At 45.2% G+C, this 27304-nt stretch overlaps 1 protein-coding gene across 2 annotated transcripts in view; it reads left to right on the top strand.

Moving 5' to 3' along the window:
- PPP2R5D (protein phosphatase 2 regulatory subunit B'delta) overlaps nucleotides 1–27304 on the top strand; it is a 391698-nt gene that overhangs the window by 219948 nt on the left and 144446 nt on the right. For both annotated transcript variants that reach the window (XM_033937705.1, XM_033937706.1), the window contains exons 9-10: nucleotides 4384–4492; nucleotides 4960–5013. In XM_033937705.1, the coding sequence (XP_033793596.1) occupies nucleotides 4384–4492; nucleotides 4960–5013 (163 nt within the window). The remainder of the gene's footprint in view (nucleotides 1–4383; nucleotides 4493–4959; nucleotides 5014–27304) is intronic.

Below are 27304 nucleotides of genomic sequence, written 5' to 3'. Positions count from 1 at the left end.
CCGGGACAGATAGGGAAAAATGCTTGAGTACCTGAATAAATTCATGTAAAACCATTCTGAGCTCCCCTGGGTTAATGATATAGAAAATTGAATAAATAAGAACATAAGAATTGCTGCTGCTGGGTCAGACCAGTGGTCCATCATGCCCAGCAGTCCGCTCTCACGGTGGCCCTTAGGTCAAAGACCAGTCTCTGTGATGGGTGGTCAACCTGTCCAAGAGCCGGTTGACCCCGTCTCAGCATCTGGAGTATCTCGGGGTTCTTTTCAACACCAGCTTGGGGAAAGTCTTTCTTCCAGAGGCCCGAGTGGACAAGCTATAAACCCAGATTCGCCTTCTGATGGCTTCCCGGTGTCCTCTGGAGCAGGATTTTCTCCAGGTCCTGGGATTGATGGCAGCCTCCCTGGATGTGATTCAGTGGGCTTGGGCTCACATGCAGTTGCTTCAGTATGCTCTTCTCCATCAGTGGTCGCCTCAGATGCATGACCTGGACTTTCTAGTGCCTCTTCGGGGCTTGATTGCTACAGTCTTTCAATCTGGTACTGGGAGTGAGTATGGATCAGCCTCGGTGGACAGTCCTTGTCACAGACACCAGTCTCCTTGATTGGGGAGCTCAATGCCTCAGTCGCTCGACTCAGGGCAGGTGGTCTCCAGAGGAAGCATCTTGGTTGATCAATGTTCTGAAGACCAGAGCTATCTGGTTGGCGTTGCTGGAGTTCCAGATGTTACTGACGGGCAAGTCGGTTTGGGTTCTCCCGGACAGTGCCACGGCAGTGGCTTACGACAATCATTAGGGGGGGAACCAGGAGTCGTTTGGTTGTGCAGGAGGCTGCTCTGCTCATGGCTAGGATGGAGGTTCACCTGTTGGACCTCTCGGCTTTTCACATTGTGGGAGCGGAGACTTCCTCAGTAGTCAGATGTTGGATCCCTGTGAGTAGTGTCTCGGTCATGACGCCTTTGTATGGGTTAATTGTACAGGCTTAGGGCCAGCCGGTCATGGATCTGATGGCCACGAGTGTCAACACCAAAGCGTCTCGGTTCTTCCGCCGGTGCAGGGATCTTCAGACCGAGGGGCTGGATATCCTGGTATAGCCTTGGCCAGCACCAGCAGAGGGCCTCTTGTACATCTTTTTTTTTTTTTAATTCTTTATTTATAAATTTTAACATTTTGACAATCTTGGAAGTAAAAAAAAAAAAAAGAAAAACACATCTAGCTGGCAAACATTCAACAATGAAATATAACAATTTCACAACAAGAAATAAGGAAATTTTTTTAAACAGCAAGTTGTAGTTAGTCGATTATGAGTAGAGACGGAGCTGAAATTTAACTGAAATTTAAGAATACAAAATATAAAGAGGAAACTAAAGATGAGGCTAGTTAACTCTTGACATTTTCCTTACTGAACTAAACAACTTCAACAAAACTTAGGATGATAGACTACTGTAACATACTATACCTACCATGTCCCGCGACCATGATGAAGCAACTGCAGACAGTGCAGAATACAGCCCTGAGACTTGTCTACTCACTAAAAAAATATGACCATATCACAGAGGCATACCATGACTCGCACTGGCTTCCAATAGAAGCGAGAGTGCACTTCAAATTCTACTGCTTACTTTACAAGGCTTTCAACGGAGAAAGCCCAACCTACTGGAATAATCGACTAAATCAATCCTCCTCAACCAGACACAGCAGAACCCATTCACTATTTTCTTACCCATCATCCAAAAATGTCAAAAGAAAAAAACTAATAGCCTCCAAAGCAGCTAAGCTGGACACTCTGTTAACTACAACCACAGACTACAAAACCTTCAAGAAAGATATTAAAACCATACTCTTCAAAAAACACATAAAACCTATCCAGCACAACCAATCCTAACCCAACATCCAGCATTCTCTATACCCTTAGTACTCTCTAATATTCTTCTATTTACCAAACATTATCTAAATCCCATTATTCACCCTATTCTTATCTCCTATAGACTTCTACTTCCCGCTGGTACCTTAAATGTTTTATCTCATCGCTTATTCTATTACTTCAAATTTGGAATGTAATTCTTGTTTTTAGTTTGGATGTAATCCGCCTTGAACCGCAAGGTAATGGCAGAATAGAAATCACTAATGTATTGTAATGTAATTATGGTAATAGGTTGCCCTTTAGCAGCAATAAATTTTGATAACTGCTGTGGCTCATAGAAAACATATCTGTTTTTTAAAAAAAACCAAAACACATTTACAAGGGTATCTCAGAACGAATGTTGCACTCAACTGGAGTACTTGAGGTCTCAAAATAAGGAACTGCTTCCTTCTCTTCTGAGTTGGACGAGATACATCTGGATACATTCTTATTAAATTTGACAAAAAGGGAACAACTTTATATTTAAAAAACAATATTAAGCATCCATTCCCTATCGGAATCTATGACAAATTGTACCAACAAAGTGGCTGACACCTGGGCCTCCATATCCATTCTCTCCAGGAAATTAGATTAAGTCCAAACTATCAGCAGATAAATTCTGCTAGGTTAGGACTTTGTGCCTTTATTCTTCTAGGTAAGTAATATATTTTGGAGAGAGGCGGATATAAGGCCTCCAGAACTTTCAGAAATTTAATTCAAATATCTTTTAAACATAACTATTGCAGTTTATTGGAAATTGTTTAGGAAAATTGATAATCCGCAAATTGGACCTCCTAGTATAGTTTTCCATCATTCCTGTTTAAAGTGCAAAGTTGTACTGTCTTTATCCAAGTCAAGAGCTTGGGTTTTCCAAAGTTTTTACTCTAGCTTCCACTTCATCCGATTATTTTCCAGAGTCAATACTCTTGTCTTTAATTCTAGATTTTCTGAGAGCACCGTAGTAGCGCTTTGTGGAAAGTTGCTCCATTTGATTACTCAGAGAGATTTCTAAGTTGGAAATAGCCTCTCAAATCGATTCCATGTTGATAACCTTCAGCCTCTGTAAGGGAACAAACTCAGTTCTAAGGCCCGAAGTTAAATCTCACAGTACCTGGCATCACAGTTACTGAGTTTGTTGCAGTTCCCCCCACCGACTGCATCGTTGGTTCACTCAGCTCCTCCTGCTTCCTTTCAGAGCCAGCCTCGCTCCCTGCTGGATCGGCAGGAGGGTGTCCTGCGTCAGACTCACGTCTAAACCACCCCTCTGATGCTTCAGAGCGCATCGGCGGGCTCCGCTCCTCCGGGGACTGAGTAGCACCCTCAAAGGAGAGCTTGCATGCCTCAGTCTACGCGCTCTCTCCAGCTGAGGGAATTTTCCACCGGCAACTGTAGTCGGGAGCTCCGCTCCACAAATCGTCCATTCAGGTAGCAGAGCTGAAATGAATCATGTATAAAGGAGAGAAGGGGCATCAGATATTCAGTTTATGGAAGGAGCATAGAAAGAAAGAAGATGCCATATGGAATGGGGAGAGAGCGGACAGTGGATGGCAGGGGCAGAAAGAGAGCAAACATGGAAGGGGCTGATGCTGCATGGAAGACAGAGAGAGGACAGATGCTGGCTAGAAAGAAGTGAGCGAAGACAGGATAATTAAAGCAGAAATGACAAAAGGTAGAAAAATATTTTTTTGTCAATAAATAAGATTATTATTATGATATCTGGTTTTATTTAATGTTAGTAGCTAGTTTAAACTGACTCCTAAAAACATGGTTCTTGAAAAGAAATTTGGCTCTCAAAAGAAATCTTAATCGTTATACTGCTGATCTTGGCTCTTTTGACTAATGAGTTTGCCGGACCACTAGCCTTATAGGAAAGGAGGAACAGAGGAGATTCAGAAATTCAAATACTTGAAAGGTATTAACGTAGAACAAAATCTTTTCCATAGAAAGGAAAATGGTTAAACCATAGGACATAATTTGAGGTTGAGGGGTGGGAGTACTCAAGAGCAATGTAAGGAAATTCTTCTTTACGGAGAGGGTGGTGGATGCCTGGAATGCCGCTTCCGAGAGAGGTGGTGGAGAGGAAATGGTGGCGGAGTTCAAAAAAGCGTGGATGAACACAGAGGATCTAGAATCAGAAAATAATAGTAAATCTTGAAGAACTAAGGCCAGTACTGGGCAGACTTACACGGTCTGTGTCTATGTATGGCCTTTGGCAGAGGATGAGCTGGGGAGGGCTGAGATGGTGTAGATGGGCTGGAGTGAGCTTTGCCGGAGACTTCAGTAGTTGGAACCTAAGAACAGTACCGGGCAGAGCTTTGGATTCTTGCCCAGAAATAGCTAAGGAGAAGAAGAAGAAAAAAAAACCCCCAACAAATTTTTAGATTGAATCAAGTTGGGCAGACTAGATGGACCATTCGGGTCTTTATCTGCCGTCATCTACTATGTTACTATGCTTGCCCTTGACTATTTTCTCTTCTTTTCTAGTATAATTAATGGCTTTGCGCTGCCCTTGAAAGAAGAGCACAAGATGTTCCTAATTCGAGTTTTGTTACCATTGCACAAAGTGAAGTCCCTGAGTGTGTACCATCCACAGGTGAGAAGTCATTCAGCATCCACCAGTGAGAAACCCCCTTACACAAGGAAAGAAGTCTCAAGAGCTTTGTAGCCCTCGAGCTCTTTGTATCTTCATTGGATAAGGGGAGCTTCTTTGTTTCTCCTGTTTTGTGAAACTGCTCCTTTTACACTGGTTTCCTTACTCTTTTCAGGACATGAGCATGACAATTTCTGATGGGATAGGGTCTCATTGTGTCTCTCTGCTAGGGGAGCAGCATGTCATTAACTGATAATGGGTTGTTTTTTTTTGGGGGGGGGTTCTCAGCATGTTTCTAACAGATCACTGTACCAGTCACTGATAATGTTTGGGGTGGGAGTCTCTCATCATATGTCTGTGACAGGCTGTCAGGCATGAAGAATTAGAACAGCTCCTCTGTTTTAAATGTCACAGGCTACCTGTGATGCTGGTATGGATGTAAACTTACTGGCTTCCTTTTCTCTTACTAGCTCGCCTATTGTGTGGTGCAATTCCTAGAGAAGGATAGCAGCTTGACAGAGCCAGTGAGTATATCATGCATTATTCTCTTTTCATTGGTAGGAGTTTAGGTCACTCTTTCCGTTTTCCAGGCTGAGCTGTACTTGGGTAGGGTTACAAGTCATTCTTTCTATGGTACTGGCTGATAGGCAAATATTCATAACTTATGGAACTCCACACTGAGACATACACAACCTGTACGTACCATCTAAATATTTGCACTTATTTTCAAAGGAAAAATACTCCAAGGCTTTTACTTTTAAACCTGTTCAGGCATAACATTTACATTGACCCTTACACCTGCCAGGAAGGTGTGTCCATAAACTGAAAATAGAATTTCTGCCCATACTTTTTTTCCTGTGTCCTAAATAGCCTCCTTAACTCCACCCCACCCCCACCCCACAAAAAAGAATGCTTCCTTTCAGTAAGGCCAAGAGTCTACAATTTACCTATAGAAACATGACAGCAGATAAAGGCCAAATGGCCCATCTAGTCTGCCCATCCACAGTAACTATTATCTCTTCCTCTCTCTAAGAGATCCCACATGCCTATCCCAGGCCTTCTTGAATTCAGACACAGTCTCCGTTTCCACCACCTCTTCCAGGAGACTGTTCCACACATCTACCACCCTTTTTATAAAAAAGTATTTCCTCAAATTACTCCTGAGCTTATCACCTCTTAACTTCATCTTATGCCCTCTCATTGCACAGTTTTCCTTTCAAATGAAAGAGACTCAACTCATGCACATTTATATTACGTAGGTATTTAAGAGTAAACAATTTTATTGAACAAGGCAGAAATAAAAACCAGGACAATGAATACAGTAGAAGATATAACATTTGTTCAGGAACTATACAGCAAGAATCCCCCGGTCCCAAAATCCTACCCCCACCCCTTACCCATCCCCTATCCTCCCATACCCTGTCCCTCACACAAAGAAAGAACCAGAATATACCAAAGAATAATAAGCAACCAGAAGAACCCAGCACAAGAGATGACATTAGAAAAATACTGCAGGCACAAAGAAAGAGTAACCAGCAATTTGATAGCAAAGGAAGAACAAACATCACAGCCCATCTATCGGAGGAGGCCTGAACAAGACCAAAGTGAAAGCTTGACATTCAGGGCCCTGGCCTCTGATGAGTCCCAAGATACAATGCATAAGATCTCCCCCCCAAGTCCCCCACCCCCCCCAAAAAAAACAAAAAACAAAACACATCAAACATAGACTCAAACCAAGGTAAACAAAACAGACAAAAAACAAAACAAAAAAAAGAAGAAGAGCCAAACTGAGGAAAGGCCCCCCCAAGGCCGCCAATCCCTCACCGCTCAAAGCAAATTAAACAGGCAAAGTATTAAGGATCATACTACAGGTTCTGTGAGATGATGCATATATATAAGGACCCCAGACCTGCAAAAAGACCTTAGACTGTCAGAAGAAATTGCGCACCCGACCCCTCGCAAGCATCATCAAGGCATGCAAAAGCATGCATCAAGGCAGCCCAATAGGAAGGAGTGCGATCTGAAACCCACTCCACCAAGATAATTTTCTTAGCCACCAATCCTGCCTTGCACAAAAAGAACAGGCCAACACCAGGAGGAAATCAAAAAGCTTCATATTTATCTAAAAGAAACCCCACAGGAGTGAGAGGGATAGAGCGGCCTAACAGAAGCTCCAAATAACAGACCACTCTTCTCCAGGAAGCCCTGACCGCTGGACAACTCCAAAAGACATGGAAAAAAGATTTAGGAGCACCTGTACATTTCTCGCATTGTGCTGACTCCGTGAAACCAGAGTGATATAATTGAACCCACGTAAAATATGCACGATGGAGTACCCAAAACTAGCATTCCCTAAGTTCAACTGAGACAGAAAGGGTTGGGATACGCTGAATAAGATATCCCATATCCAAATCAGTCGGCCACAGACCCAACTCCGGAGCCTAACGAGCACACAACAACTCCCACGACCTGGGTGGAGCAAGAACGCACAACGCCCTATGCAACGCTGACATGGACAGGCCGCTCTCCTCAAATTGCCCAAAAAAGGCACGGAGCTTACTTCCCAAACCCAACCTCAAACCTTCCAACTCCAAAGAGCGAACATAATGATTACGTAGATATTTAAGCGACTATCATATCTCCCCTCTCCTGCCTTTTGAGCATAGGAATTGTGACGCCATCATGAAAACTCATGGTTTGAAAAATAATAAAACATGCACAATGACACCAGCGCAAGATTTTAAAAATTAATTAAGATTTATTGAGTTATTGTTTCTATTTTTCCATTATGAGATCAAAAGAATCAAGCATAATTGCTTAACAGTTGCGCTAATGGGAGATCGTTATAGTTGCCAAATGCTGGCCTTCTAATAACGAACTCACCTTAATATCTCCGGCCATTCTATTATATAATTTTGGCTCAGTGACATCATCAGGTTTGACAACCAATAACAATTCACAAAAGAGGTGGTCTTAAAAGTTAGACAAAGACAAAAGTTTCAGAAAAGTACATTTGTTTGCTTATAGTCGTTTCTGAATATAAATCATAATTTTCACAAAAGTATATTAAGAGAAATTATTTGTTAAAAAGATGCTGAAAAGTTCTCAGCCTTAGAGGAAAAAAAAGCTCTCCCTAAATTGACAGATTCAAATTACATAGCTGTAGCCCACAGGAGGAGGAGGAGGGGCTGCCTGAGCTGACAGTCTCACACACAAGCCTTCCTATGTTAGAGCAGGAATCTCTGACTTAATTACTTCCAGATGTTGCTTTAGGATTTCTTTAGGTTGCAAATATATATTATGTTTTTCAAAACCCATTCCTTTGTTCAAATACACAGTCATACACACACTCCAGTCATATTTGTTCATTTATACTTGCTTGGCCAAGCTTCCATACATAAATAATTTTCATTCAAAACTATATTTACTTCCTGTTATATCTCAGTTTGGGACACATTACTAACTAGTTTAAAGCAAGCACATGTGGTATTAATTAACACCACGATGCTGAGAACAAAGACCTGGAAACACAAAATGGATTCCAAAAGACTGAAAAGACAGAGAACCCAAAATGGATTCCTCTGGTTTCCTTCATGATTTGGCCCAACAGCAAAGTACATAAAAAGAACACCATTCTTTCCCTTATATTAATCTGTGGTGTGTTTTTCTGGCTTTATCTACATTCATATTCAGATTTTTTATTTACCCGTCTTTCATACGCTTCCATTGGGCGTGGCCCTAACTGACACATATGCTTGTATCTAACTAGAATTACCCAGAATCATATGAAAAACAGGCGCTTTTGTAGAAAAACTCCACAAAAAATACTGCACAATCATGTTCTGAAATCCATTCCATTACCGTCCCATAAACATCACCCCCTACTGGCCACGAGCCACCACTCCTCACTTTCCATCCCAAGTCCTCTAAATTTTCTTCACACTTCTACCTCTAACCCTCTGCTGCAGTTCCTTCCTATTTCTCCTACTGTAAACTGCGTCGAGCTCTACGAACGTGGAGATGATGAGGTATCTAAGGATTAGATTAGATTAGATTGAGATCTTTAAGTCTGTCCCCATATGCCTTATGATGAAGACCACGCACCATTTTAGTAGCCTTCCTCTGGACTAGTAGCCATTCTTTATATATCTTTTTGAAGGTGCAGCCTCCAGAATTGTATACAATATTCTAAATGAGGTCTCACCAGAGTCTTATACAGGGGCATCAATACCTCCTTTTTCCTACTGGCTATACCTCTCCCTATGCAACCTAGCATCCTTCTAGCTTTCGCCGTCACCTTTTCAACCTGTTTCTTCCGCCCTGCACATAAGTTCTTCACCCCCTAAACTGCACTGTTCCCTCTGGTTTTTGCAGCCCAAATGCATGACCTTGCATTTCTTAGCATTAAATTTTAGCTGCCAAATTTCAGACCATCTTTCAAGCTTCGCCAGGTCTTTATTCATGTTATTCACACCATCCAGTGTGTCTACTCTATTGCAGATTTTGGTATCATCCGCAAAGAGGCAAATCTTACCCGAAAACCCTTCAGCAATATTACATTAAATTACATTAGTGACTTCTATTCCGCCTGTACCTTACAGTTCTAAGCGGATTACATTAGAAGATGGCTGGACATTTCCAGGAAATTACAAAATGAGTTGGATGCATACTAGAGGCTTTGAGGAGTAATTGAGGAAAGATAGCAAGAGGGGAGGGAGACACCGGGGAGATTGCGGGGAAGGGAAGGAGAGCTCTATAGCTAAAGAGAGTTAAGAGGACTCTAAAGATTTTTTGAATAGCAGAGTTTTGAGATCTTTTTGAAATGATTTAAAGTCTCTTGTTGCTGTCAGCAGGTTGGAGATAGAGGGGTCCAGTTTCGCTGCCTGCGTCGTTAGGAGGGCGTCATACATCTTCTTGCGCTGAGTTCCCTTGAGTGGTGGGTAGGAGAATGGGGTCTGGGTTCTCCGTAGTCTGGATGTGAGGTTTTGGTTTAGGCGGTTTGTGTAGGTAGATAGGTGCAGTTCCGTTTATTGCTTTGAATAGTAGACAGTAGAATTTAAATTGAACTCGGGCTCTTATTGGTAGCCAGTGGGAGTCTAGGTAGGCATTGGTGATATGGTCAAATTTTCCAAGTGAGTAGATCAGTCTGAGGGCAGTATTTTGAATGGTCTATAGTTGTTTTATCAGGTTTGTGGGGCATGATAGGTAGAGGATATTGCAGTAGTCCAATAGTCCCAAGACAAGGGATTAGACTATGATCCTGTATTGCTCTTTGTCGAAGAATTTTCTTATTTTTCGTAGGTTGCGCATGGTGAAAAATGCTTTTTTGGTAGTTATGTTGATTTGGTCCTGCATTGTGCAGCATCTATCGATACTCCAAGGATTTTTAAAGAAGATTGTATGGGGTATTTGGTGACATTTAATTCTAATTCTGTTATGGATGGGGTTTTGTCTTTTTCAAGAAGTAGAAATTTTGTTTTGTCCATGTTTAGCTTTAGTTTGTGGTCTAACATCCATTTTTCCACTGCTTCCAGTGTTGTTTTCAGGTTGCCTGTTGAGGTGGGTTCTTGGGTGTCGAAGGGGAGGAGTATGGTTAAAAAGAACAGGCCCTATCAACTAAACATGTAATTCCCACTTTGTTGATGTGGAAGTGTCTGCCTAGCCACTGCCTGGGATGGTTGAAAGAAGGGCACAAAATTAATTTGGGACCAAAGTCAGGATCAGGAATATCCTGTCAGTTTGGGCAAGCATAGCACCAGACTCAGTGGCATAGTAAGGGGGGGGGCAACCACCCCAGGCGCATCGTGGGGGGGTGCCAGCACCTCTCCATCTCTCCACATACCTCTTTAAATGTTCACTGGTGTGAGCAGCTCCTTCCATTTGCTGCTCGTGCCGGTGTCAGCTCCCTTCTGATGTTACTTCCTGGCTGCAGGACCAGGATGTGATGTCAGAAGGGAGCCAAGGCAGGCGTGAGCAGCTGGTGGAAAGTGCTGTTTATGCCAGCGAACATTTCAAAAGGTGGGCATGGGGGGCACTCAAGTTTCGGAGAAGAGTGGAGGGATGCAAACAAGATGCTAGGAATTATTAAAAAGAGGACGATTAACAAGACTAAGAACATAAGAATTTGCCTCCGCTGGGTCAAACCAGAGGTCCATCCCGCCCAGCGGTCCGCTCCCACGGCGGCCCCTCAGGCCTATCACCTGTGCAGTGGTCCCTGACTATTCCTATAACCTAGCTCAACTCCTACCTGTACCCCTCAATCCCCTTATCCTCTAGGAACCTATCCAAACCTTCTTTGAAGCCCTGTAATGTGCTCTGGCCTATCACGGTCTCCGGAAGCACGTTCCATGTGTCCACCACCCTCTGGGTAAAAAAGAACTTCCTAGCGTTTGTTCTAAACCTGCCCCCTTTTAATTTCTCCGAGTGCCCCCTTGTACTTGTGGTTCCCCACATTATGAAGAATCTGTCCCTGTCTACCTTTTCTATGTCTTTCAGGATTTTGAAGGTTTCTATCATGTCTCCTCTAAGTCTCCGCTTTTCCAGGGAGAATAGCCCCAGCTTTTTCAATCTATCAGCATATGAGAAGTTTTCCATACCCTTTATCAGTTTAGTCGCTCTTCTCTGGACCCCCTCAAGTACTGCCATGTCCTTCTTGAGCTATGGCGACCAGTACTGGACACAGTACTCCAGATGTGGGCGCACCATTGCACGATACATTGGCATGATGACTTCCTTCGTCCTGGCAGTGATACCCTTCTTAATGATACCCAACATTTGATTTGCTTTCCTTGAGGCCGTCGCGCATTGTGCTGACGCCTTCAATGTTGTGTCTACCATCATCCCCAGGTCTCTTTCAAGGTTACTTACCCTTAGCAGCGATCCCCCCATTTTGTAGCTGAACATCGGGTTCTTTTTCCCTACATGCATGACCTTGCATTTCTCTATGTTAAAGCTCATTTGCCACTTTTTTGCCCACACTAAGAATGTTATTATCCCAGGATAAGCAGGCAGCATATTCTCTACATGTGGGTGACGTCACCAACGGAGTCCCCTAGCGGATGTTTTCACAAGCAGACTTGCTTGAAGACCTTCAGGCTTGCGATTGGCCCGCGCATGCGCACGTGCCCCTCCCGCCCTTCCTAGGGCATGCGTCTCCTCAGCGTGTCCTCAGTTCAATGTTTTCCGCGGAGCCAGAAGCACTGCTCCCTTGCTTTGCACGATCTCACTGTCCCTCTTGCACCGCAGCTTATTTTGTTAGTTTCTTTTGAGTCGCTGTGCTCACGTCTTTCATTTTCTTTATTTTCATTTTTTTCAGTTCGTGTATTTTTGATCGGGTTCCCGGTCTTCCTTTGGCTGCCTGGCCTCACGGGGCCGCAGATCTCTTTTTTCTTATGTCCCAGCCTCGTTCCGAATTTAAACACTGCACTAAGTGCAACCAGGTTTTCTCCATCACCGATCCTCATCGTTGGTGTGTGGAGTGCCAGGGTGCAGAGCACCGCGCTGAGTTTTGTCCCCGTTGTGCGACTTTACAACCGCAGGCTCTTCGTAGACGGGTGGCCAAAATTTTCCGTCGAGGCGTGCCCAGGATCAGAGCCAGTCTGCGTGCCTCCGCCAGATGGTTGTGTGATGTATCCGAGGGTGGCATAGGTCACTGGCCATGGTTGTCAGGCAGGTGAGGCAGTCGGAAGACTTTTTTTTAAAAAAAATCTTTATTCATTTTTCAAACTTATAATAAGTGCATTAACAAGTACAGTAGTATCTTGGATTACGAGTATAATCCGTTCCAGGAGCATGCTCGTAATCCAAAATGCTCGTTTATCAAAGCGAGTTTCCCCATAGAAAATAATGGAAACTCGCTTTGATGCGTTCCCCCCCCCTGAGAACCGGCATTGCTCCCCTCGAAGGCCCCCCCTGCGATCAGGCACTCCCCCCTGCGATCAGGCACCCCCCCCCGCCACGATCCGACCCCCCTCCCCGACACGATTGGGCACCCCCCCGCCCGATCAGACATCCCCCCCCGACACAATTGGGCACCCCCCCGCCGCTTCTTACCCTCATCTGGGCACTCTTGAAGCTTGGCCTCCTCGTCTGCTGGGCCTTGAGGTGCCGGTTCGAGGCAGGGGGGGGTGCCGGATCGCAGGGGGGGTGCCGGATTGCGGGTGGGGGAGGAGTGCTCGTAAATCGAGCCATGCTCGGTTTCCGAGGCACCGATTTTGCAAATGTTTTGCTCGTCTTGCAAAACACTCGCAAACCGGTGCACTCGTAAACCGAGGTACCACTGTACAATCATTTGAACTTAGATAAAACACTTAATATTCAGCAATAAATCAAATTATAAAATTTATCTCCCTCCCCTCCCACCCTTTCATATCATGTATTTTTTCTTTATTCATTTTTAAATCAAATTTAATAAGTGGAAAACAGAATAAATTAATTTTCTTATACTAAAGACATCACTTAATTTTACAAGAATCATACAGATTAATACCCTCCCCCACCCAACCCAATCATTTCCATTAGAATAACTATAAAATTTTCCTCTAATTTTAGAATTATATTATATATATTTTAAACAGAAAATACATATGTATATCCATTCAGACATATTTTCAAACCACAAAATTTGTCGTCCTTCCCCCCCTTTTTCCATCCGTAAAAATAGTAGATTAAAGACTTTGTATACCTCCTCCCCCTCCCCCTCCCTGGATGTGCATATTATCTAATAACAGACCAAAACTATGAGATTCTACAAAGGACGTCAGTTGGGCCCAAAATTAATGAAAATTTTTCATTATTCCCTAATATAATAGCGTTCATTTTCTCATATTTATATATTAGACATAAACTAGCCCACCAGAATGTAAAGTTGAGACGATCCCAGTTTTTCCAATTTCGTGTAATCAATTGTATAGCCGTACTTGTCATAATTTAAAAAAGACGTCTTTTATGTTTATCTAAGGGATCTTTGATATGCAAAATGGTACCACAAATTATTGCTTCATAAGTTAAAGGAATCTCAGAATTTAAAATATTATTAATATGTTCCCAAATTGATTTCCAAAAAAATCAGAATTCTAGGGCAGTAAAACAATAGATGGTCTAATGTTCCTATGTCCAGGTGACAGTGCCAGCACCTATTAGATCTAGAATTATCTAACTTATTCAATCTAACTGGGGTCCAAAAAGAACGATGTAACAAAAAGAACCAAGTGGCCATCGAGATGCAGAAATATACTGCTTAATCTCAATGCTCCAAATATCTCTAAAAGCATTTTTGGGTTTCTTATTCATAAGTTCAGATATTAATTTATACCACTTAGCAGCTTGATGTCCTAGCATGTCTGCCTGAAAACAGGAATTGCAAACTATAAAAATTTTTATGATTACGCCACCCAGGGAACCCTTTCTGAATAGCCTGCTTCAGTTGCAACCATTTGTAAAATTGAAATTTTGAAATACCAAAAGATTGTTGCAACTGTGAAAAATCAAGCAGTTTCCCATCTAATATAATAAAGCCCTAAGCGCATGTGCACTCCCACCTGCGTGTGCCCGTTTTCCGTGCGCTGTAGGGACCTGCAGGTAGGAGTGCGCATGTGGAGCCTGTCAGCCGCCAAGAAGCATCGAAGGACTGGCCAGGTAACACACCGCGACTCCCCCTCCTCCAACACCCCTCCCACCGCCGACCCTACCCGCCATACCACGCCGCAACTCCCCTCCCCCCCGCAGAGGGAGGGCGAGAGAGACAGAAATAAAGACACACAGACATATATTCTAGCATCCGTTAATGTAACGGGCTAAAATACTAGTTTAAAATAACATCTTCTAATGTTCTTATGCCTACTTGCATCCAATCCTTCCAGGCATCCAATTTTAGACCCGGCGATTTATATCTTGGAGTTCAGCCATAGGGATTGACATAAAGATTGTTCTATAGGAATTTCAATCAGAAGACTTGAAATCTAGCTTTACAGCTTCCTGAGGCATTTGATCTCCCTACATGCTTCTCCAGCATTACCTGCATTTCTCCCTTCAGCACTATGGAACAGTGAGTAAACAGTGTGTGTAACAGCCTGTTTTGACGATTAAGGGGGGTTTGTGTGGTTTTCCTGCATGCCCTAACCTCCCCCACCTCTAAAATCCTAAGAATTCCTGTGTATAACGGGACTCAGACTGGAGGTCCAGATTCAAGGCCCTGCCCATGTCAGAAATGAAACGAGTGAAGGAAAAGCTTTGAGAAGAAGACTCATCCTCCGGAGGAGACCCCGAGCGAGATCTGGGGTTAGCAGAGAAAGAGGGAGAAATTTCCCTTGAATAGCATGCCGGAGCCTCGGAGTCCCGCAAATGGGAGAGCGAGGAGGCTCACCTAAAGTGCCTCAGGTGCATTGAGGAATGACCCCGCATAGGGTGGGTCGGGGAGGACCCCGGAGTCCGAGGGACCATCTTATGGAGCCTCGGAGAAGATGGAGCAAAGGAAACCTCCTCCACCGGTTTGGAAGAATGCACAGTAGAGTCCAACTCGACGACAAGGGTGTGCCTGGAAGGTTTCGCAGTTGGGGACCTACCCCGAAGGGGCGGAGAAGATCGCAGCTTTTTAGAAGGGGCAAACCTCGACAAAGTAGTGGGTGAAAAGCGGGCCCCTGTCATTGGTCCCTGGAAAGTCACAGGCCCCGATTCCAGAGATGAAGAATCGCTCGAGGGAGTCTTGCGAGTCTTGCGGGCATGGCCCCGAGACACAAGAGAAGGACGCTCAGGCTGGTCATACTGGGGCTGGGTCGAGACCGAGGTCAGAGACGTCGAGGTTGGGACCAGTTGGCTCACCACCAAGGAAAGCTGTGAGGTAAGGATAGCCTTAAGCATGTCCTCGAACATAGGCACCGAGACCAAAGGATGTTGGGTCACAGGTGCAGCAGTGCGCTCCTTCAGGGTCGACCTCGAAGAAGAGTATTCCTTACGTGAGGAGGCACGCAGGCACCGAGACCAAAGGATGTTGGGTCACAGGTGCAGAGTGCGCTCCTTCGGGGTCGACCTCGAGGAAGAGTATTCCTTACGTGAGGAGGCACGCTTAGAATGATGTCTCGAAGATGCCGACGAGGCGGCACTTGCATGAGACTCAGAGGTAGGCTTCTTTGCTGACACACCTGAGGAGGAAAGAGGAGACTTACCCAAGGCCGGAGTAGCAGGAGGAGCCGAGGCCGGAGCCTTGGAGGACGAGGGGGACTTCGAGGCCGAGGCACCCAACACCGGTGCCGAGGCCGAGATTGAGGCCTGTCCCTCAGGATCCATCGGCCCAAAAAGTTGAAGAATCTTGGCCACCCTCCGACGAAGAGCACGCGGTTGCAGAGTCGCACAACGTGGACACGACTCAGCGTGGTGCTCCGCACCCAGTCACTCCACACACCAACGATGAGGATCGGTGATGGAGATAACCCGGTTGCACTTAGTGCAATTCTTGAACCCGGTGCGAGGCCGGGACATAAGAAAAAAGACGGCCGCAGCCCCGCAAGGCAAGGTGGCCAGAGCAAGACCGGAGACCCGGTCAAAAAGACACGAAGGAAAAAAAAAAGAAAGAAGTAACAAAGACGCGAGCACAGCGTCTTAAACGAAAATAAAAAGAAAGCCGCGGTGTAAGAGGGACAACGAAATCGCACGCAGCAAGGGAGCAGTGCTTCTGGCTCCGCGGAAAACATAGAACTGAGGCCACGCTGAGGAGATGCATGCCTTAGGTTGGGCGGGAGGGGCACGCGTGGATGCGTGGGCCAATCGCAAGCTTGAAGGTCTTCAAGCAAATCTGTTTGCGAAAACGTCTGCTAGGGGGCTCAGTCAGTGACGTCACCCACATGTTGAGAATATCTGCCTGCTTGTCCTGGGATAACACCTGTTACGGTAAGTAACTGTACTTTCTGGATATTCCTGTTCCTTCCCCGGTCGATTTTATTGCAAAATCGGCACCCAGCAGGCCATCTTGGATTTTCCTGATTTGAATAAGTTAGGAGCTTCGTTTTTTGCTCCAAACTTCACCGATGGCCTTCCCAGGTTGGGATGTATTGATTTCATCCCTATTTGTGGCGGACGGCTTTCGGTTGTGCAGCCATGTTCCATGTGCACTGCAGCCCACAAGGGGGGTCTAAATTTACACAGAAGTGGTACCTTTTGTCTCAGGGGAGACCCTCATTGAGCCTTCTGCCCCAATTTCCAGAAAAATCATGTTTGAAGGCTTTCGGGTGAGATTTTAGGAATAATATTTGACAATAAATTATCATACCACGATCATATAAGCCAAGTGGTTAAATCTACTTTTTACAGACTTTGCCAAATTCGTTCCGTGGCCAAATTTTTATGTGCAAAATCCCTGAATATTCTAATACATTCTCTAGTGATCTCCAAAATCGATTATTGTAACACCTTATTTAAAGGCTTGCCACAAAAAGAAATTAGACGTCTTCAAATTATTCAGAACGCCTCTATTAAAATAATTCACAAAGCTAAAAAATTTGATCATGTCTCACCATTACTCAAGGAGGCACACTGGTTACCCGTTGCACATCGCATTTTATTTAAATTATGTTTACTCACTTTTAAATCATTAATATTTCAAACCCCCGCCTTTATTTTTAGAGTTTTAATTCCTTATACTACTTCCAGAACACTGAGATCTCAGGATCAACATTTATTGACCATTCCCTCACCGAGAGTTATTAATACGAGGCGTCATACTATGTTTTCAGTGACTGCTCCTCAGTCTTGGAATGATCTTCCACTCTATATAAGAGAGGAAAAGAATTTAGACAAATTCAAGACTAAACTTAAAAGTTTCCTTTTTAATGATGCTTTTAGTGAATAAATGATCCTTCAATCCATCTTTATCTTATATTTCTTTTTTTCATGTTTGTCTTCCCTCCTAATGTTTTTACCTTAATATATTAAATTTAATATTGATTGTAACCACTAAATAATTTCCCTGTTGTTTTGATATTGTATTTACAAACTATTTAATTTAAATGATTTAATAAGAATGTCCATATTTTTTATTTTTTTTAAATTCAATATGATATACTGTATGTCTATGTAATATGTTACCCAGATTTTAGATATTTTTAACAATTTGTACATCGCCTAGAATGTAGAATAGGCGATTAATCAAACTATATAAGAACATAAGAACTGCCATCTCCGGATCAGACCCATGGTCCATCGAGTCCGGCGATCCGCACACGCGGAGGCCCAGTCAGGTATACACCTGATGTAGTTTTAATTACCCATATCCCTCTATGCCTCTCGTAAGGAGATGTGCATCTAATTTGCCTTTGAATCCTAGCACAGTGGATTCCTCAATAACCTCCTTTGGAAGAGCATTCCAGGCGTCCACCACTCGCTGCGTGAAGCAGAACTTCCTGACATTTGTCATGGACTTGTCCCCCCTTAGCTTCAAACCATGTCCTCTTGTCCGTGTCACGTTGGACAATGTAAATAATTTGTTTTTGTGCTCTATTTTATCATAAGAACATAAGAACATAAGAATTGCCATCTCCGGATCAGACCCATGGTCCATCGAGTCCGGCGATCCGCACACGCGGAGGCCCCAGTCAGGTATACACCTGATTGTTCTAATCACCCATATCCCTCTATGCCTCTCATAAGGAGATGTGCATCTAATTTGCCTTTGAATCCTAGCACAGTGGATTCCTTAATAACCTCCTGTGGAAGAGCATTCCATGCGTCCACCACTCGCTGCGTAAAGCAGAACTTCCTGACATTTGTCCTGGACTTGTCACCCCTTAGCTTCAAACCATGTCCTCTTGTCCGTGTCACATTGGACAATGTAAATAATTTGTTTTTCTGCTCTATTTTATCGATGTCTTTCAGTATTTTGAACGTCTCTATCATGTCCCCTCGCAGCCTCCTCTTCTCAAGGAGAACAATCCTAGTTTCTTGAGTCGTTCCTCATATTCCAATTTCTCCATACCTCTTATTAGCTTCATTGCTCGTCTCTGCACCCTCTCCAGCAGTTTTATATCCTTCTTTAGGTTGGGAGACCAATGTTGGACACAGTATTCCAAGTGTGGTCTGACCATTGCTCTATAAAGCGGCATTATGACTTTCTCCGATCTACTCGTGATTCCTTTCTTTATCATGCCTAACATTCTGTTTGCTTTCTTTGCCACTGCCGCACATTGTGCCGACGGCTTCAGGGTCCTATCTATCAGTACACCCAGGTCCTTTTCTTGTTCGCTCTTACCCAGAGTTGCGCCTGACATTCTATACTCGTGTTCCTTATTCTTACTACCTAAATGCATTACTTTGCATTTCTCCACGTTTTACTTCATCTGCCATTGCTCTGCCCATTTCTCTAACTGATACAAGTCGCTCTGGAGTTCCTCGCTATCCTCCTGCGATCTGATTGCCCGGCATAGCTTTGTGTCGTCTGCAAACTTAATGATCTCACTGGATATTCCGTCTTCCAGGTCATTGATATAAATATTAAATAGGATCGGCCCAAGTACCGAGCCCTGGGGCACACCACTAGTCACTTTCTCCCAGTCTGAGAACTTCCCATTTATGCCCACTCTCTGCTTTCTGTTTTCCAGCCATTTGCCTATCCACCTTTGTATATCTCCCTCTATTCCATGGCTTTGTAGTTTCCTGAGCAGTCTTTCATGTGGAACTTTGTCGAATGCTTTCTGGAAGTCCAAATATATTATGTCCACCGGCATTCCACTATCAATTTGCTTGTTCACAGTCTCAAAAAATTGAAGTAAATTCGTTAAACATGATTTCCCTTTCCTGAACCCATGTTGACTGGGTTTCAGCAAGTCGTGTGTATCTAAGTGCCGGACTATGCTATCCTTGATCAGTGCTTCAACCATCTTTCCAGGGACAGACGTAAGGCTCACAGGTCTGTAGTTGCCCGGTTCTCCTCTCGATCCTTTTTTGAAAATTGGCGTGACATTCGCTATCTTCCAGTCATCTGGTATCTGTCCAGTTCTGATTGTCAGATTGGTGAGTTTTTGCAATAACTCTCCGATTTCAACCTTCAATTCCTTTAAGACTCTCGGGTGAATTCCATCCGGTCCAGGGAATTTGTCACTTTTAAGTTTGTCGATCTGGTAGTATATCTGGTCCAACTCCACTTCAACTGTGGTGAGGCTGTCTTCTATTACTCCACTAAACACTTTCACTGCTTCTGGTATTTTTGCGGTATCCTCCTCCGTAAAGACGGACGCAAAGAAGGAATTTAGTTTGTCCGCAATTTGTTTATCTTCCTTAATGTACCCTTTTCTTCCCTGGTCATCCAGGGGTCCCACCGCCTCTTTTGCGGGTTTTTTCCCTTTCACGTATCTAAAGAAGGGCTTGAAGTTTTTGGCCTCTTGCGCTATTTTTTCCTCATAGTCCTTTTTGGCATCCCTCACCGCCTTGTGACATTTCTTCTGATCATCTTTATGTTTTTTCCATGCTTCGGTTGTTTTCATGTGTTTCCATTTTTTGAAAGAGTCCTTCTTTTCTTTTATGGCTTCCCTCACCTGTCTGGTAAGCCATGCCGGTTCTCCCTTACCTTTTGTTCTCCCTTCTTTGGAGATCCTCGGAATGTGTAGATTTTGTACTTCTGTGATAGTATTTTTCAGTAGGGACCATGCCTGGTCTACTGTTTCAAGTTTGTCCACCTTTTTCTTGAGTCGTTGTTTCACCATGGCTCTCATGCGATCGTATTTGCCCTTTTTAAAGTTAAAGGTTTTGGTTAAGGTTTTGGCACTATTTCTATTCCCGATGTCAAGATTAAAGTTGATCGCATTGTGATCACTCGTCCCCAGTGGTACCGTAACTTCTACTTCTTTTGTCGGTCCCGTGAGGCCATTTAGCACCAAGTCCAGGGTGGCGTTGCCTCTTGTTGGCTCTTTTACCATTTGTTCCAGGAAGCAATCCCCTAGCGCCTCCAGGAACTTGGCCTCCTTGCCGCAGTTGGAGGTTCCTAGTTTCCAGTCTATCCTTGGGAAATTGAAGTCTCCCAATATTATTACATTGCCCGTCCTGCATTCTTGTTTGATTTCCTCTATCATTTCTGAGTCAGTTTCCTCCGCCTGTCCTGGGGGACGATAGTAAAGGCCAATTTTCGTGTCTGCGCAGTTTTGGCCAGGAATCTTGACCCAGAGGGACTCTAGCTTCTCTTTCGTGTCCATCGTAGCCACTTCAACAGATTCTACTCCTTCCTGAACATATAGGGCAATACCTCCACCTTTCTGCCCTATTCGATCTCTTCTATATAGTTTGTATCCCTGAAGTACTGTGTCCCATTTGTTTTCTTCATTCCACCATGTTTCTGTTATGCCAATGATTTCCAACTTATCATGTCTTGCTATTGTCTCTATTTCCCCATTTTGTTTCCTAGACTTCTAGCATTCGTATACATACATTTGAGTTCTCTTCGTGTTACTTTTTTGGACTTTCTACTCTTTGCTGTCCCTACTGTTTCCTTCACGGTATCCTTAACCGCTCCAGTGTTGTCTCCCTTGTTTGCTATGCGGTCATCCCCTCCTGTGTCTGAGTTGTCCCTTCCTGCCTTGTCTTCCTTATTTGCTGTGAGGTCGTCCCCTCCTGTGTATGAGTAGTAGCCCATTGTTCCTTCATCGGGGCATCCTGTCGTCCGTGCCATCGACTGGTGGTCGACTGTAGGCTTTCCCCTATTTATTAGTTTAAAGCCTTCTCGATGGCCTTCTTCATGTTGCCTGCCAATACTCTTGCTCCTTCCTTGTTGAGGTGTAGTCCGTCCTTTCTGTAGTACTTGCTCTTTCCCCAGAACGCCGTCCAGTTGCGCACAAAGTCAAAGCCTTCTTCTTCGCACCATCGTCTCATCCAGGCGTTAATAGCTTGCAATTCCCCTTGTCTCTTTCCATCCGCTCTTGGTACTGGGAGGATCTCGGAGAAGGCCACCTTCACCTCCCTGATCTTCAGCTGTCTTCCAAGTGAGCGGAGCTGGCCCTTCAGCTCTTCCCTGTCATACTTCCTGTCCGCTCACATCATTTGTTCCCACGTGGATGAGCACAGCAGTATCCTCTCCCCCTGCGCTGTCTATGATCCTGGAGATCCTGTTGGCCACATCCTTCACTCTTGCTCCAGGCAGACAGGTGACGATTCTGTCCTCTCTTCCTCCTGCGGTGTGGCTGTCCACGTGACGTATAATGGAGTCACCTACGATGATCCCCATCTTCTTTATTGCTGGCAGCGTTTTGGTGTAACACAAGTGCATTTTCGTAGAAAAACTTTATAAGCCTTCCAAGTGCTCTTAAGTCTGAGGCGCACAGGGTGGCTTTTGCTGCAGGAGTCCTCCTTTTCCCTGTGAATTGTGCGTAGGCTCTTTTGGACATAACTTGTACAGAAGTCCATGCCTATGATCATCCCAACAACGTCTTGACCATCTGTGGAAACGTCGCCACCGCTTGGCCCAAATTTTTCACTTGGTTCCCCAGCAGGAATTCTGGAGCAAATAAGTGCAGCACCCATGATGGCGTTGGGCGCTCAGTCGCTAATGTGGAATGTTTGGCGGATCTCTGCAATCAGGCTCCGTGTGGTCTCTGGGACCTGGCTGACGATCCCACAGCTCGCAGTTCCTAAAACCTGCTCATCTGAAGGACCTCATCACAGAAGTACTGCAGGAATGGTCACTGTAGCAGGCTCAGCTGGTCCAGCAGGAATGTTCTCTCATGAGTGACCAAAAGGCCGCTACTTGCCTCCTTTCCTTGATTACCCCAATGTGGGTTATATCCTTTCGGAGATTTGGGGTACCCTGAGGGTTCCCTGTTTTGCGCTAGAGCTATGGCAAGGATTTGTCCCATGGCAAACGGTGTTACTAAGTGTCTTGCTTCTCTGGAAGTGGCTATAGCTATGACTCTGGTCACCATGCGCACTTCTTTCCTTCCTAACGGAGGAGTGGTCCTGAAGGATGTTCAGGACAGGCATATGCATTTCATCCTTATGTGACCTTTTTGATTCGGCTGCGGCTGGGGTCGAGGCAACGCCAGCCTTGTCCTTCATTGCATGTGCGTGCCTCTCCACACTTCACCATGCCCTATCACTGTGGTGCTGTGTGATTTGGAATTTCTCATCTCCGGGGTGGATTGTATGGCTGATGATTTACCTGACATTCTGAAACTTTTCGCCAAGCTGGGTGCTTCTTCAGTGTCTGCCCGGAAGATGCATTGGATCAGGTGGTGGTCTGGGGACTCCTCCTCTGAGGACACCCTGAACACGTTTCCCTTTTAGGGACGGCGTTGGTTTGGCTAGGGTCTGGATGATCTCCTGGCAAGTGTACAAGACCGCAAGCCGATGGCTTTTCCCAGGAACAGGACACATCCCACCAGGAGTTTGGGGTGTTCTACTTTTAGTTCCTTTGGATGTTCTCACCAGTATGATGGTCCTCCCTCCTCAGGGCAGAGGTTCCCTGTGTTTCCCAGACTCTGTTTCAGGGGGTCTGGCTGTCAATTGTCCTCAATCAGACATCCAGCAGCCCCTCCCCCCAGAAGACACAGTTCTGGTGTCTGGCCTTAGGCTCTCTCCCACGCATTGAGGGGGTGACTGTCTGCCTTCTTAGCAGGATTGGAGACCATCACATCAGAACCCTGGGTCTTGGAGGTGTTGTGCGACGAGCTCACTTTGGAATTTTCCCATCCTCTCTCCATATACTTTCTAGTTTCCCCTGCAGACCGCCTCAAGGTGGTGCTTCAGGTGCAGGCCTTGGTCCACAGACATTTGGATTTTGCGGTCCTTGAGCCTTTGCTAGAGGGTGGCTTGGGCTCAGGAGGATTCTCGATATACTTCATCGTCTCAATGAAAGATTCCGAAGTTGGAGACCGAGCCTGGATCTCAAATGGTCAATGCAGCACTGAAGGTGCCCTGCTTACGCATGGAGATGGTGCATTCCGTCAATGATTCACTAACACCGGGAGAGTTACCAACCTCCCTGAATCTCAGAGGTGTATCTGTTTATCCCCATTTTTCTGGCGCACAAGAAGTTTTTGTGGTTTCACATCCTGGAGCTGCACTTTCAGTTTGTGGCTCTTACTTTCAGGTTGACGATAGCACCCAGAACCTTCACTAAGGTGACGTTGGTAGTGACAGCAAATCTTTGCTGTTTGGGTGTCATGGTCCACATGTATTTGGTCGACTTGTTGTTCAGAGATCCTTCTCTGGCCAAGGTGATCCAGGTGGTTCTGCAGGTAGTCCACTTGCTGCAGTGTCTGGGCTGGATGATCAACCTTTGGTGGAATCACTGAAAACCCGCCCAGGATTTGGTGTATCTGGGGGTTCGCTTTCTCACAGAATAGAATGAAGTGTTCCATCTCCCGTCATGAGAAGATTTGGATAGTCATCAGAGAGTTCTGGCCACTCAGACCCCAATGGCTTGGCAGCATTTCCAGTGGTTCGTCTGAGGCCTCCTTTGTCTGGCGTGCAATTTGCATCTGGTCTCCGCTCCCTGGCTCACCCGCCTTATGAGCCTCTGGAGCAGGTTTCTGTAATGGATCTCTCTCTCTCAAGCTAGTATTTCTCTTGACTTGTCATGTCAGCTTGGACAGTTTTGGAGCTTACAACTCTTTTTTATCAGGATCCTTATTGTGTATTGCGGCTACCGGAGTGCTCTTGAGTACGGTTTCTTCTTTCCTCCGATAGTGGTTTCTGTGTTATATGTGCCTCGGGCAGTTTGCCTTCTGGCGTTTGTTTCTTCCGGTTCAGGTTCAGGACCGAGTTCTGCTGTCCAGGATGAGCGTGAGCTTTTGCAGTGGGCTTTGGAGATAACCAACAAGTTTCGGGTCCTAACCGCAGGGGCTAGCCTGCCTTTGAGGCTTTCATTTCAAGATGGATTTGAGCAACGGTTTCTGCAGCTTTTATAGTGGCAAGAGAGAAGCCCCTCCTCAGGGTGAAGTCTCATTCTTCCAGGGGGGATTTCCTCCTCCTGGGCCCAGTCGTTGGCGGTGCCTCCAGGTGTGATTTTCAGGGCTACTACGTGATCCTCTCTGCACTCCCTTAGGCTCCCTCTGAATCCCAGATACAAGGGGGAAGAGCTAAGGCTAAGGCTCCTCCCCCTTGTATCTGTGATACAGAGGGAGCCTAAGGGAGTCCCTGATTGGCTCAGATGACTAAGACCCCACCCAAGGTAACAGGGAGGAGGGGGGCCAAGGGTGGATTGTAGGCCGAGGGAGAGGGGAACTCCGCTGAAAGGAGGGAGTGGGCACCTTCCCGCCATATTTAATAGTTTGATGGCATTGGCGGGCATGGGTCTGGTGGCAGGAGGGTGTGGACTAGAGAATGACATGGTAGCTGTTACCTATGGGTGGCCGTGGGTAACCTGCTGAAATGGGGGGGGGAAGTTCTCACTGCAGGTACGGGGAGAAGGCCATCCACCGCCCCGTGGAGCGGTGAATTGCCTTGTCCCCACAGTTGAGGGAGGGAACTGAAGACTCTAGGCCTTCACAGATAGACCACTCAACTCTCATATTTAAAAAATGGTGGTTAACCTGTGGACAGAAAAATGATAGTCAGACTGTTAGATACCACAAGATCTGATTCCGGTGGATTCAGGGCTGGAGTAAAGGGCCATTACTCAGACTGGCAATGGGTCACGAGCGGAGTTCCGCAGGGGTCGGTGCTGGGACCGCTCCTGTTCAATATATTTATTAACGACCTGGAGGTGGGAACAAAATGTGAGATTATTAAATTTGCGGATGACACCAAACTCTACAGCAGGGTTAAGAACACGGAAGACTGCGAAGATCTCCAAAGGGACCTAACGACACTGGAAGAGTGGGCCAAAAAGTGGCAAATGAGCTTTAACATAGGGAAATGCAAGGTCATGCATGTAGGGAAAAAGAACTCGATGTTCACCTACAAAATGGGGGGATCACTGCTAGGGGTAAGTAACCTTGAAAGAGACCTGGGAGTGATGGTAGACACAACATTGAAAGAGTCGGCACAGTGCGTCACAGCCTCAAGGAAAGCAAACAAAATATTGGGTATCATTAAGAAGGGTATCACGACTAGGACAAAGGAAGTCATCCTGCCACTGTATCGTGCAATGGTGCGCCCGCATCTGGAGTACTGTGTCCAGTACTGGTCGCCGTACCTCAAGAAGGACATGGCAGTACTTGAGGGAGTCCAGAGAAGAGCAACTAAACTGATAAAGGGTATGGAAAACCTCTCATATACTGACAGACTGAAAATGCTGGGGCTGTTCTTCCTGGAAAAGCGGAGACTTAGAGGAGACATGATAGAAACCTTCAAGATCCTGAAGGGCATAGAAAAGGTAGACAGGGTCAGATTTTTCAGATTATGGGGAACCACAAGTACAAGGGGGCATTCGGAGAAATTAAAAGGGGACAGGTTTAGAACAAACGCTAGGAAGTTCTTTTTCACCCAGAGGGTGGTGGATACATGGAACGCGCTTCCGGAGGCTGTGATAGGCCAGAGCACGTTACAGGGCTTCAAAGAAGGTTTGGATAGGTTCCTAGAGGATAAAGGGATTGAGGGGTACAGATAGGAGTAGAGGTAGGTTATAGGGATAGTCAGGGACCACTGCTCAGGCAATAGGCCTGATGGGCCATCGTGGGAACGGACCGCTGGGCGAGATGGACCTCTGGTCTGCCTCAGCGGAGGCAACTTCTTATGTTCTTATGCCCTATTGGAAAAACCAAAATGCCTAATCACTGGCACCACTCATAATGTGCCCTGCAGGTCAGCTAGTCTGCTCCGGAGCATTCGGCTGAAATCCCAACCATTGGTAATGTTTTTAACAACGTGCCAGACCTAGCTGACTCCGGTCTATAAGCCTGTGCCCAATATAGAGACCCGCTACTAAGCTCACCAAGTCTCCTGGCATCTGAGCCCTATGGGTTAAGCAAAGGGATAACCCGGACCCCAAGATCAGCTGGGTTGTTCAAAGGAGGTGCACCTCTATTTTACTGCGACATCCACTATCGGTCACAGAATCACTCATACGCTGTGACCTTAGGCCAGCGATTTTACTGTATTATATTATGCTTTTATTTGTTTCCCTCTTGTTCTTTTCCCTTTTATGTTCTGCTTTTCTATATTGAATTGTATTTCGCATCCCCTTTTTGCCTTGTGTTATGAGTATGATGAGTTAATCTTTAAACCCAATGTTACTATTTAAAGTTTGTATTGTATTGTTTCCCACTAAATGTATTTTAAATTGTTCATCGCTTAGAAATATGATTAAGCGATTAATCAAAAGAACCATTAAACTTGAAACTTGAAACATCCACTGTCGGTCACAGAATCACACCAGGCTATAAAACATCATAACTTTAACAACCACAGAAACCGAGCAATGAAAAACACAGATATAGAGATGCAAACGCAAGTGCAAGTAATGGCAAGTTAGATAATCTAAAATGATAGATACAGACGGGGAGTCAGAGACCTACAACCCATGTACTTACAAGCGGAGAGTGGTCTAAAGGCTGCTATCCCCTCTATCAAGCGTCGGGGTCTACCATTGAAGACCCTAGGCCTTCACAGATAGACCACTCAGCTCTCCTTATGCTGGTTCAAATAATATGAATTTAATAATCAAGTAGGAACATCTTACAGGAACAAATCACACAACATACAGAGTGATAGAGCATACAGCATACACCAGACTGGCCAGGCTGATGGAGAACCTCTGATGAGTTCTGAAACTATGGTCCAGGGACCATGGTCCAGGGACTATGGTCTTTTATATGATTCCTGCAGCTCTGGCCCACGTTGGTGCATGTTACATTTCACACTTTCATTGGTTAATTATATTCATATCTCATATAGTAAGCTATG

This window comes from Geotrypetes seraphini, chromosome 3 (genome assembly GCF_902459505.1).
Source record: "Geotrypetes seraphini chromosome 3, aGeoSer1.1, whole genome shotgun sequence".
NCBI classification, from domain to species: domain Eukaryota; kingdom Metazoa; phylum Chordata; class Amphibia; order Gymnophiona; family Dermophiidae; genus Geotrypetes; species Geotrypetes seraphini.
The sequence above is the reverse complement of the archived record's forward strand: the minus strand, read 5'-3'. Positions and strand labels throughout refer to the sequence as shown.